This window comes from Centrocercus urophasianus, unplaced genomic scaffold, assembly GCF_019232065.1.
Source record: "Centrocercus urophasianus isolate 14NV4802_14NV808 unplaced genomic scaffold, USGS_Curo_1.0 seq_36, whole genome shotgun sequence".
In the NCBI taxonomy this organism is placed as follows: Eukaryota; Metazoa; Chordata; class Aves; order Galliformes; family Phasianidae; genus Centrocercus; species Centrocercus urophasianus.
Window position 1 is genome coordinate 962,531 of NW_024884933.1, and position 12,600 is coordinate 975,130.

The 12,600-nt window shown below is 46.0% G+C and overlaps 1 protein-coding gene across 3 annotated transcripts in view; it reads left to right on the forward strand.

Annotated features, from left to right (window-relative positions):
* EPHB2 (EPH receptor B2) overlaps positions 1-10,690 on the forward strand; it is a 102,821-nt gene extending 92,131 nt beyond the window's left edge. For all 3 annotated transcript variants that reach the window (XM_042831507.1, XM_042831508.1, XM_042831509.1), the window contains exons 14-16: positions 1,384-1,577; positions 1,853-2,008; positions 5,103-10,690. In XM_042831507.1, the coding sequence (XP_042687441.1) occupies positions 1,384-1,577; positions 1,853-2,008; positions 5,103-5,211 (459 nt within the window). In that variant the 3' untranslated portion in view covers positions 5,212-10,690. The remainder of the gene's footprint in view (positions 1-1,383; positions 1,578-1,852; positions 2,009-5,102) is intronic.
* Positions 10,691-12,600: the final 1,910 nt, after the last annotated feature.

Here is a 12,600-nt window from a genome sequence, read left to right on the forward strand (position 1 = left end):
TCTTGGGTAGACCCTTTGGTGTGCAGAAGGCTTGTCTACCTCTCTTCTGCAAGCCTGGGTATGAAAACCTTAATATAACAGCATCTTCCTGACCTCAAGTTTGTTTCAGAACTGCCTCTGGGAAGTAAATGGGTCCTCTACTGCCACCTCTATTCTACCATTCTGCGTGCTCTTCAGTCTTTGGGCTTCCCACCTGGCCCTCTCAAATCCTCCCACCCCAATGGCAAATTAGACATTTTTCAGGTCAATACAGCTCCATCCATACCATGTCAGGTTCAGAGAAGGGCAAATTCCTCCTCATTACCTAATGGGGAATTTGTTGAAACGAGTCCCTAGTGGCTGAAGCATGGCTTCCTTGTCCCAGCATGCCAGTAAAATCTTTACATTAGTTCTGTGTGACAAAGAGAAGGATGTTAAGTGTTAGGTCCTTCTCAGAAAGGCCTCATTCACATTTGGGTTGCATTATCACTTTCAGTTTCAAGCATGTACTGCAGACGTGTCTCTGCCCTCTCCCTGCCTTGGCATCCCTCCGTGCACTCGGCATTCTGCTTTCCCCCACTCGTGTCATTGTTCTCTCCCTTCTGTTCTGCACCTCTTCCCTTACAGCTTCCTACTTCCATCACGCAGCTGGTGAGGATGTCAGAGCCCATGCCCGTCTCCTCAGTGCAGCTTGCTGCATGCTGGCTGCTCCCCTGCCTCCCCAGCCTCTTCTCCCCCTTCTTGTGCCGCAGGACATCATGCCCCAGAAGCTGTCACCACTTAATTGCAGCTGATGCTCCCTGCGAATTAACACATGGCAGATATTCGCTGCAGTTTAGCCTCCTGACCCTTGGGTGTGAGAGTCTGGGGAGGCAGGGGAAGGAAAAAAGGATGGAGAGTGCAGGCTGTGCCCCCTCGCGGGGTGGATCTGCTGGCTGCAAGGCGGGTGGCTCCTTAGGAAATCATTCAGTCATTGCCAGAGCCAAGTGCTTGATGGTTGCGTGGACTCTCTCCAGTTCTTCCCCAGGAGAGTCTTAGGCAGCTCACCAGAGGAGTCCTTAGAAGTGTGCAAGACAAATCTATGGTGGCCGTAATCAAGGAGTGAGAACAGAGATGCTGAGATCCTTCTACCAGAGTGACAGGGAGCTGAGGTTTCCTGTTGAAGAAGATCCCTTCTGCGTCTGCTGTTTCCATTATATGTGACAAGGCCGTGTATTTTCCCAAGTCCCTCGGTGAAGCAGGGAGACACCAAAGAAGCATCAGGCAAAACCTTCTCACCATTACAGTCACCCTTAGGAGCTAAGAAAAGGAACATTAAGAGTTAAACGAGTGCCACTTTGGCCTACTCCTCCATTCAGTGATAAAGATGTTATTGCCACTCGATTTCTCTTCCTCTCGTTGCAGGTGATAAATGCTATTGAGCAGGACTATCGGCTGCCACCCCCTATGGATTGTCCAAATGCCCTGCACCAGCTAATGCTTGACTGTTGGCAGAAGGATCGAAACCACAGACCCAAATTTGGACAGATTGTCAACACGTTAGACAAAATGATCCGAAATCCTAATAGTCTGAAAGCCATGGCACCTCTCTCCTCTGGGTATGCATGCTGCCTTACTGTCTTTTGGTTTCTGTTGTTTGTGGCCTGACGGGCACCATCCTTGCATCTCTCCTGGGTAGCTGTTGTAAAGACCGCTTGACCCATGTTGTTTCCTCCTCTATAGAGGACCAGTAAAAGATGTCAAAGTCACTCTTGTCCCTCTGCTTTGGACTGAGTAATGCTGATCCATGTCATTCCAGCCGATGGAGGGTGCAGAAATGCATGTGCTTGCTTGCCGTTGCTCGCTGTGATCGTTCTCTATTTCTGTGTTTCAGGGTTAACCTCCCTCTACTTGACCGCACAATCCCAGATTATACCAGCTTCAACACTGTGGATGAATGGCTGGATGCCATCAAGATGAGCCAGTACAAGGAGAGCTTTGCCAGTGCTGGCTTCACCACCTTTGATATAGTATCTCAGATGACTGTAGAGTAAGTGCCCAGGCTTCTGGTCCCAAAGAGCAAAGAAAGATCTCAGTTGTGTAACAACTGATCACTAATTGAGTTTATTTTCTTTTCACATTGTTTTACAGAATTTGTTACCTTGTAGACCCTCTTCTGGTCTGTTCAATTTCTGCAGAACTGTCTCTATTCTGCAGGCAGTCTTTTATCCAGATTTTGTCCATCTATTGCTCTAGATCTGCAGAATTCAGTCCCGTGTTCTCACACTGCATGTGAAAATGAAAACTGCCGTTAGTGTCTCCAAAACCCCTCCATGGAACAAACAGAGATTTTACAGTGGCATCAGGCACTTCTCCAACCACTGGAGAACACTTCAGGACTCCGCAGTCCTTGTGCATGTCTGGCTTACAGGCAGAGGAGACATACATGCTACAAAAAAATTCTGGTTAAGAAAAGCCTCTGGAAGTCCACATGGTTTCACTTTGTTTTGAATTGTCCTGTATGCACTAAAAACTTTCCTCAGTGGCAAGATTTTAGCAAGTTCTTCAGAGAAAGCAGGCAGCTGAAATCCATTTGTGGTAGTTTTTGAAATCCCTTGGGACCAACTGGGGCTTTGATGCCTCTCGGGAAAGATTTGTAGTTGGTTGCAGTTAGCTTTAGAAACCCTTGCCAGGAAAGCACCAAGCATTAAAGCCATGTGTAAGTGCTGTGATGTCTCTGTGCCTGGTAACTAGGAAGGTTTCTTGGAATTGATGCCTAATTTCACACTTAAAAACTATCACTCAATCAGAATGCGTCCACACAAACAGCCAAACTGATTTTTTGGGGCTTTTTTTGCTCTTACTTGCTGCCAGGAAATTCACGTGGCAATTCTGACTGTTTCAGTGTATCCATGGTACAGCCCCAGAGCTTTGGGGGTGATTTTGGGACTGTGTAGGCTATGTTCACACTATAGGAAGAAAACCCTTAAAATCTGAAAGATAACGAAGAACTTTACCCAAACTGGGCCCACACCACAACCCAACCCTGCTAGATTTGGTGGATTTTACACAGTATATCTGTTGGATACATTGCAGCCAGGCTAATGAAGTCAGTGTTTTTCTTGGATGTGCTCAGTGTCCATTAAATGCTACTCTTCCCACTACCTTCCCCCATCCCTCACAGTATCTTCCAAGTCCTCTCTGTGCGCCTTCAGTGTTGTCACAGGGGTTCCCTCAGCTCATCCTCGTGTCCCCTGTCACTTCTGACAAATCTTTCCACATTTCTCACCTGGTTGGGTGGACAGAATTATAGAGGTGATAGGCCAAATCCTTTGTCCTTGGAAAATCATGATACAGCATTACTTGAGACCACCTTCTAAGGATTGTATCAGTGGAACTGAACTGCTATAAGGCCCTCTTTTCTTGAAACTGGGGTAGCCAGCAAAGTTTAAATGTTTACTGAAAACAGCTTCAGTGTACCAAATGCAGGTGATTTCAGTGCTGATCTACTTGAGTGTGAGCCTAACAAGGTTGAACAAGGCCAAGGGCAAGGTGTTGTGTTTGGGTCAGGGGTGTCCCAGATATGAGTACAGGCTGGGAGTAGAATTAATTGAAAGCATCCCTGTGCAGAAGGACCTGGGGGTCCTGATGGATGAAAAACTGGACATGAGCCAGAGTAAGGACTGGTTTTTATTCCTAATCAGAGTAAGAGCAGAAATCAAATTGCCAGACTCTTCCAACAGGAAATGTTCCCTTTTCTTAGCTCAGCATATTTGGCAGCACAGAGAAGGGAGTGGAAAGCAGCAAGGCAAGTAGTCACTGTAAGGACACCACCCTGGTGCCGGGGTTGTGTAGTGCTCAAACAGGTTTCCAGTTGCTTTGCTGTGCAGAAATTTGAATGGCAGCAAAGCTGTGGCTTGGGTGCTCACTCTCCCACCATCCTTAGAGACTGAAGGGTGCTTTGACAGCGGTCTGCAGCCAGAACATATGATCTGTTGCACAGATTCATCCTCAGCTTTCCTTCTTCATTCCTTCTTCCTCCTTGTGTTTGACCGGAGAGACAAGGTGTAGAGCAAGCACTAAAGCAAACACCAGCCCATTTGCTACTTGTTCTAAAGGATTTTCTTCCACATTTCCTTGGAGTTTCCATTTGCCCTGCTTTGCCCATTGATGCCCACTCTTAAAATTCTGTTCCTAACACTGAAGGAAAGAGAAAAGGCAATTGAAAATCCTTAAAGTAAGGCACGGATGGCATCTTACGAATGGCATCCATTCTCTGATCAGAAGATTCATGACTGAAATTTATCCACCAGCAGGGAGGTGAGTAGCAAACTCAGCTGGAGTGATCACATATAGCACTAATGCAGAGTAACACTCAGGCTCTTGGTGTGAGCTTTATCTTCCCCAGATGCCTAATATCCATCAGAAACAGCAGCAGTGCAAAAATTAGATTGCCACGCTTCAGAAAAGAGGATAAGTAGCAGAAGTTTTTCACTTCATGGCCTCATCAGAACAGTGTGGTGGATGTGGTACTTAGGGGCATGGTTTAGTGGGCAGTATTGGTGATAGGTGGATGTTGGACTGGATGATCTGAGAGGCCGTTTCCAACCTGAATGAATCTGTGACTCTGTGATAATTCAAGAGTAACAAAAGCACTCATCATCTTCACACAGGGAGTAACATCCGTGTATCACCTCCTATTCATCCATCTCCAAGGATGGAAAAGTAGGTTTCTAATTCCTATCTGACACAGCAGGAGAGAGAATCCAGACTTTCAGGAATCTAAACAGTACAAGGGTAGAAAACGTAAAAGCTTTTCAAAGACCAGTTCACTTAGAAGCAGTGAGCAAAGCACTGCATTGGCGCTCAGTATTGAGGTTTTCTGTGCTTGGGGGGTGCTGCAGTTATGTTGAAAATGCAAAGACTGAGAGGTTCATCCAGGAGAAGAAAAGGCAGAGGAGTGAAGGTTCCACCTAGCTCTCATTCACCCATTGCATTTGTGGAATAAGTGCTGCAGATACAGTATGGAGACTACATCTCCCAGCATAGCACGCTCCAAGGGGATGCTCATGCATAGCCTTGTTCTGATGTCCTTTCTGATCTTGGCTGATGTTTATGTGGTGTTTGTTTCTTTCCTCCCAAAGGGACATTCTACGAGTTGGGGTCACTTTAGCAGGACACCAGAAGAAAATTCTGAACAGTATCCAGGTGATGAGAGCACAGATGAACCAAATTCAGTCTGTGGAGGTTTGATAGCGACGTGCCCTCGTGCTCCACTTCCTTGAGGCCCTGCTCCCCTCTGCCCCTGTGTGTCTGAGCTCCAGTTCTTGAGTGTTCTGCGTGGATCAGAGACAGGCAGCTGCTCTGAGGATCATGGCAACAGGAAGAAATGCCCTATCGTCGACAACGAGAAGTCACCAAGAGGTGAAACAATAGAAAACAATGGAAAAAGGGAACAAGAAAAGACAGCTATTTTGAAAACAAACAAACAGTGAATTATTTTTAAATAATAATAAAGCAATTGCAGTCTTGAAAAGGGCTCCAAGACCAATGGGAGTCTTCAAAGGAAGAGAATAGAGCAGCTTCATCTATTTCCTCTTGCACAAGGGTTGCTGCAGCTGGGCCCAGACACCTCTGGAGTTATGAGACTTTTCAAGAAGACGAATGCAAAGAATGGTCACAAGAAGCACTTCTCTTTCTCACCTGGGATGGCAGCTCTGGGAATGCCCAGCAGTCCTTCCTGAAAGCCCTGTTGGCAAATCAAAGAGGAGAGCTGAAGCTCTTTGGTGCTGTGGAACCAAGTGCATCTCAGAAATTGTTGGACTTCTACAAAAGCTGAAGACATTTTCTTTTTTTTAAACAAGTAAACTGATACTAGAAGAGGCTGTTTCCGTCAAATGAGAAGGAATCTGTAACACTGGGGCGGGGGGTTGGGGAACGGGGGAAATCAGTCCTTTTTACATCTCTTTATTTTCTCTTGTCATGGAACAGTTTTGTGAGTGACAGTTTCCTAAGGGTCCGTCCATCCACCCTCCAATGGCATCATTGTTTCATACATATCATATGCACAAGACTTATAGTGATGTCCTCACTCGATGCCAATGATCTTTCCCCAGAAGACTTCCCAAGTACAGTATGTAGTAGATTTTGATTACAGATGCTGATGTGTACCTTTATTTTTCGGTTGTCATTGTTGGGAGATTCGTCCTTTTACCTTGCTTTGTTAACACCAATATGTGAGTTTGGGGTTGGAATTTTTTTGGTCGATTGGGGTGGTGTTTTTTTTTTTAACGAAAAGGAAACGACATTTCCAAGCATCATATCATTCAAGAACTTAAATCCTTTCCTTGCGGAAGGAAAAATTGCTTATTGACAATATGCCAGGAGAAAAAGTTTTTTATATGCACATTTCCTCATGTTTGCTTGTTTGTTATTTTGCAATTCGTTCCGACCTGACAGGTGTTCCCAACTGTTGGGTTTCCTGTTGTCTGATGAGACGAAATGATCACCTGCTCAATTCAGGGTTGTTGGTGCAGTGATGAGCAGTATTATGGAAGGGTTATTGCTTTTGTTTTATGGAGGGGAGGGAAAGATGGGAGGGTGGTTGTGTTCTGAGTGGGAATGATGGCTGTTAGAGCCCCTTGAGATGTCTGCTTAGAAAGATGTCAAGGTTGATTGGTGCACATGGTTTCTAGCTGCAAGGTTCTGGGTGCTTTGTACCATAACCAAGCTCTGTGGCAGTGCTTTGTGCCCTTTGGACACACAGTCCCTTCGTTAGGCAATGCCCAGTTGGCTCAGAGCATCATCTCAGCCCGTTGCCTCTAGGATAACACAGGGGAGCAAACGCTGAGTCCAGGTCTCTGTAGGAAAATGCCATGGTTGAAGCTCAATGACCAGATGGTGGGTTTATAAATAACAGAAATAAATACTTTAGTTACTGAACAGCTCCTTGATATGTATAAATACCACCAAACAAGTGCAGGGCGAATAGAAATTATAGCAGTGGGATTGTTGTCCCTGTTCAGCAGCACCTCATGTCTCCTGGAATGTGCCTACCAGCCTCCATGGTAGGGTTCAGCTGCCCACACGTGGCAAATTTGCTCACATATGAACCTGTGTTGATAAACCCTCCTCTGCCATTGCCATGTCATTCGTAGAGCCCTGCACTCATGTTCAGCAGCGTGGGCTGCAGGAAGGCAGGCACTGGGAGCTGGTTTGCTGTGTTGTCCAGGAGCTGAGTCCAAGAGGAAAGCTGTAGATGGAACTCCCTGTTCAGACCTCAGTGCCCAGACATCACTTTTCTAGATAAGGGGCCATTTATAAAGTACTCAGCATTTTCTGCTTTCAGATCAGATGGGAAAGCACATATAAGTGGCAGCAGAGCATTTCCTGCAACTGAGTTACTTCTCTGCCCTACTGCCTCCTTCAGGGCACAATCTGATGTAGAGAGAGTTTGGAGTGAGCAGACAACAGGCATTTCAGCTGGACATTTCAGCTGCCCTGTATGCAGTGTGTGTAGTGTGTCTGTCTAGCTGAAAGGATGTTTTGAATGCCCTTGAGGTCAGAAAGCACTGCTCCAGATCACGAAATGAACTCAGTTTAAAGAGGAGGATGCAAAAACTGATGGTGTCAACTAAACAGAGTGCTTTCAGAGGGCACACGAGGAAAGAAGAGTCTTCTCCAAGGCACCTGTCCCATAGGACTGCTCACGTGGGTGTCTGTCTCGCAGTGTAGTGGCTGTGCTTTAACAAGGGGCTGTTGTCAGCTCCCAGAGGCATGGCTTTCCCAAAGGTCTCAGAATCTTTTTGGTGACAGTTGGGGCTGAGGGAAGCAGGGTGCCATGCCAACCCTTCTAGCCACAGCCAACCACCTACTTTATGTGCAAGGGAGCTTTGCAGCACAAGGAGAGCTGTCTGACTAGAAAACTCACCAGCAAATTCCTATGGGGCAACCATGTGGAAGGAGCACGTGATGCCCTTCAGTTGTCTTTTCTCAGACAGCTCTTGGCTGTTCTGTGCCATCAGTGCATGCGTGCTCATGCCACGGAGGAGCAGTGGCCAAGCAGTGTCCTTTCAGCCAGTAGGGCTCGGAAGGACACTTCAGGTTATTTGTCTCAGTGCACTGAATCTCCTCACTGCATTAAACACATCTACCTACCAGACCCAACCCACTGTGAAAGAAGGGACCACGCGGAGCTCAGAGCCACGGCAGCTGCCTGCAGGGTAGAGAAAGCACATCCTTCTCTCTTCCTCTGACCAAAAAAATCACGTGATGGCAGTCAGTCCTACAATAATACACTCCCATCTATTTATATCAGGCATTGCTGCGACATCTGTCTGTGTTTGTACAGGACTAATGGAGAATGAGACCTAAAATGGAAATGATCCATAAAACACTGCAATTTTCTGCATCCCTACAGCTTTCCAGGGAGGATGAGGAACCGAGTTCCTGTTAAGTACTTTGGTTGTAAATTATTCTGGTGCATGCTCCAGTGGACAGCATAGTCACTGCAGTGACTTTAATGTTTATACTTCATGGGTATCAAATGTACTGCTATGAAATATGAGTGTAATGGCAAAATTCAACAAATAACAAGGGGAAAATGGGGAAAAGTCACGTGCAAACATTTACACTGTGAAATAGTTGTGCATATGCATGTGTGCATGTGTGAATACTTAACGAAACTCATCACCATGTTATTTTTCAGGCAGCTTGTTGCAATTTTCACATTTTCCCTCCATCTTTCAAGCTACCTCCAGGACCTCTTCTCCTCCACTGTTGCCCACTGCCATCTGCTGCCGAGGCCACGTTTGTCTTGTGATGGCATCCAGTAGAAGAGCTGAGCAGGACGCTAAGTTGCAAATATGTTAGTTGGCCAAGTTCAAATCACACAGAGTATCATGAATATGTGGGTAGTAGGAAGGTAAAGGATTCACCCACAATACTGCATTTTATGGATCTCTTTCAGCCCTCTAATTAACAGCAAAGGAGAAAAAAAATGAAAAATGAACTTAAAAGGCACAGCACTGCCATGAACTACTCACCAGCTGTGACACAGGGCACTACGGACTGCACTCCCCCTCCACAAATGATCTCCCTTTCTCCCCTAAGACCCCAGAATTTCATGAACTTGTAGACTTGCAGCTTGCAGCAGATGAGGATCTGTTTGTTATCATCTGGCTTCTTCTCTCCATTGCTTATTCTCTCCATCCTCACTACCACACAGTAGATTTCAACCTCTCCATGGGGTCCGAGTCAATTTTGCTGTCCCAGGGTCTGGCAGTTTTGCAGCATTACTTTAATATTATATTCAGAGGCAGAACATTTTATCCCCCGGCTCCATGGCAGCCATGGTACAGCAGAGCCATCAAGTTGGTGTTGGTGGACTGGTTGGCATCAGAACTTGCACTCTGCTGCATCATTAACAGTTACGTCCTCTAATAATGCAATAAATCTGTGTCTGTCTTGGATTCATGAATCCAAAATGTGTGAAGTAAGACAAAACATGTTTTAGTCTGTTTTTTTTCTTTCATCTCCCTTTCTGTGTGTCTGACTTGAGGCTGATTTACTGGAGGTCTTTTCCATCTTAACTTTTAACAAGTTCTTCACATGCAGGTTCAGCATTTTGCCCTTTTAGAGTTGTAAGAACAACTGATGTAGCATCAGCATGTTGTTGCACTCTGTGGCAGTTATCCAGTGCAGTTCAAAGCACCCTAAAGTTTACCTTCTTTGCTGTGTTCCACTCCGATCTCTTAGTGAAACTGGTGTTAGGAGTGCTTTCAGCTCGAGGATCAACAGTCCTTTACTCCCAACAGTTAAACTTTATTTTGGGTGGTCCTCGGTGTCCGAAGAGTTGGACTCGATGATCCTTATGGCTCCCTTCCCACCTGGGATATTCTGTGATTCTGATCTGTCCTCAGAATGGCAGCCCTCTTCCCTGGCGTTGTCTGCTTACAGCCACGTTGTGTCTCCAGTCCAGGAGTTGAGCAGCAGTGCCATCTGCTTACAGTGATGGTTCCACCATGTTCACAATTCAGTGCACTTCTGCCACTGGCTTTTCATGAGCACTGACCACAAAAATTATCTTCTGTGCTGCTGATTTCATTTTGTTATTGCTGAGAGCTACTGGAGTTCTCCCACTATGCAAAAAACTAAACCTCTATATTTCTTTTTTGCTTCAGACACATTTTGGCCTCATCTTTAGAATTCTTCAGGATGAGTCGTCCATCTCTGGGATGATTTTGCTTCCTGTAACCATTGAACCCTTCTCAGAAAGAGGACATCACTTCTGTCCACGTTTACTTCTGTGTGTGAGGCATTCCACAGTCCTCCATGAAAACTCCCTGCATCATGCAGATATGTCCTGGAATCTGAGTTATTGTTGTTCCTCTGTGTTATTTCTATGCTGTCAAATGTGAGCTGCAGAGATTTGGGACTAAAAGTGAGACATCATCTCTGCCCTCAAATCTGTGCTTGTCTTAATTTGTATTCTCCACTGCCCTACAAAAGACTCAGCAGCTTCTCATCCTTTCTCTCAGTTCTGTAGGAGATTTGCACTCCTCTGCAGCCCTGTGCTTTGTGGGATAGCAGCCACACACACGCAGTGTGGTCTGATCCCTGACTCATTTCTCCTCTGGCAGTTGGATGTTCGTAGTTCCCTGATTGCCATGCAGAGCACCACAGGATTTAACTGTGTGCCTCATCTTTTCCAGGAAATCCATTCTACCTTTGTTAAAAAAAAAAAAAAAAAAAAAAAAAAAAAGGAAACACTTGTTTGATCCTTTTCCAGTTGCCAATTTCAGGATTTTCTCAGTTACTTTAACTGTAGCTTCTACCTCTATCTCCAAGGTCAGTCTTCAGCGCTTGCACAGACAGCACTGTGCCCCTTGGAATCCTACTAAAGAGGAAAGGAATACACTTTTTGGAGACATCAGCAGCCAAACAGCTGTGTTAGAAAAGCTAATGGAAGGAGATCAAGAGGGACTAAGAGGAGGCAGGACAGGCAGATCCCTCTTCTGCCCCAGATATCTTTCTTCTGTGCTGCTCGCTCATTGATTGCGGTCTGTGAGGTCAAGTTGGCTTAAGAGGCTGGGGGTCAACATTGCACCCCCACTGAACAGTTCCTTGGGTATGGTGGACACCAGCCTGGGGCTGATGGTCTGGCAAATCTGCACTCTTACTTGGCCTTTGCTTTTGGAGAGTGAATGCAAAGACTGATTGCTAACAAATGCTAGCACTCAGCCTTCACATGAGAGTGTTGTTATGAGATCTCTTGTGTGCTGAATTCCCAAAGGGAAGAAACTAAGAGATGCAGAAGAAGGCTGCAGGAGCAGCCAAAAGTCTTTGGAGGTATTAGATTTTGAAATTAGGTCTGACAGAGGTAAACGATGGTGATAAGAAGTTTCACACCATTAAATAAGGTGTAGCGAAGGTGAGTAAGAAGGAGCCACCATTTCTCACAATAAACAAATGCAGATGAAGTGAAATATTTTATGGCACAAAGCACAGTGACTGAATGCTGGAGCTCACTGCTGCAGGATGTTGACGGTAAGAACTAGATTCAAGGGATGACAGATCAGTGTAAGTGAAACCTGTGTTAGCTTCCTCAACACAAAAATACCTTTTCTGTGCTTTCTGGGTCACAGATGCCACTGGCTGCCCAGGGAGCTGTGGGTGCCCAGTGCCAGGCTGGAAGGGGCAGCCTGATCTGCTGGGGACAACCAGCACACAGCAGTGTTGGAACCTCTGCATTGGATACTGGCTCAACTTGCATGAGCAGTCTCCGTTGGTTGCATGCGTATCCAATCATGAGTCCAAATGGACCCATGCACGTTGCCTCGAGGATGAAAATTCAGGAAAGGAGCCAGGCACAAGCTTCTAAAACAGGTGAAGAGGTTTCAATGTAATGTTGTCATTGAGGGCTGGGCTGCGTGCATGCAGTGAAATCCCAGAGGCATCCAAGAGCAGACACTGAGTGCTGGGGCGTCCAGGACAAGGCGCAAACAGGTTCAGTTATTGAGTACTGACCCAGTTCTGAAGCTGATTTTGTTCTCTTGTGTCCTGAGGACAACTTAGCTGCCAACAAAACTCGTGCCACTTAGGATACCTTTATAGCATAAATAAAAGCTACTTGGCAATGATTTATTTCCCTCTTCAGTATGGCCTAGAGATCCCTGGAAGCCATGGGAGGCTTACAGGAGCTAAGCAAAGGCACACAGTGCTTGGTGCCCTTGTATTGCCTTCAGATCTGTCTTGCTTCACCCCCGCTGAGACTCATCTCCAGTGCAACTCTGATCTTTCTGCTCCTCTGAGAGGGGAGAACCAGGCTTTTTCTAGCTGATGGTTTTATGAATTCTCTTATAAACGACTTGCCATAAAGATCTGGTGTTTTCTTTTAAGCTGTTCAGTGGTGAAAGGAAATAAGCCACCCAGCTCACCCTTCCCTGGATCAACCACATACAGACTGGACAGACACTGGGACAAACCAGGGACTGGAGGTTTGCATCTCTTCCTTCACTTGTAGATCCACAGAGACTTCATCAGAAGGTGCTCTGCTGAATGCCCTCCTCTTGTGACTTCATCCATCTTCCACACTGTGATCCTTACATCCCTTTTCTTTCCCATTGCTTGTCCCCTGGCATC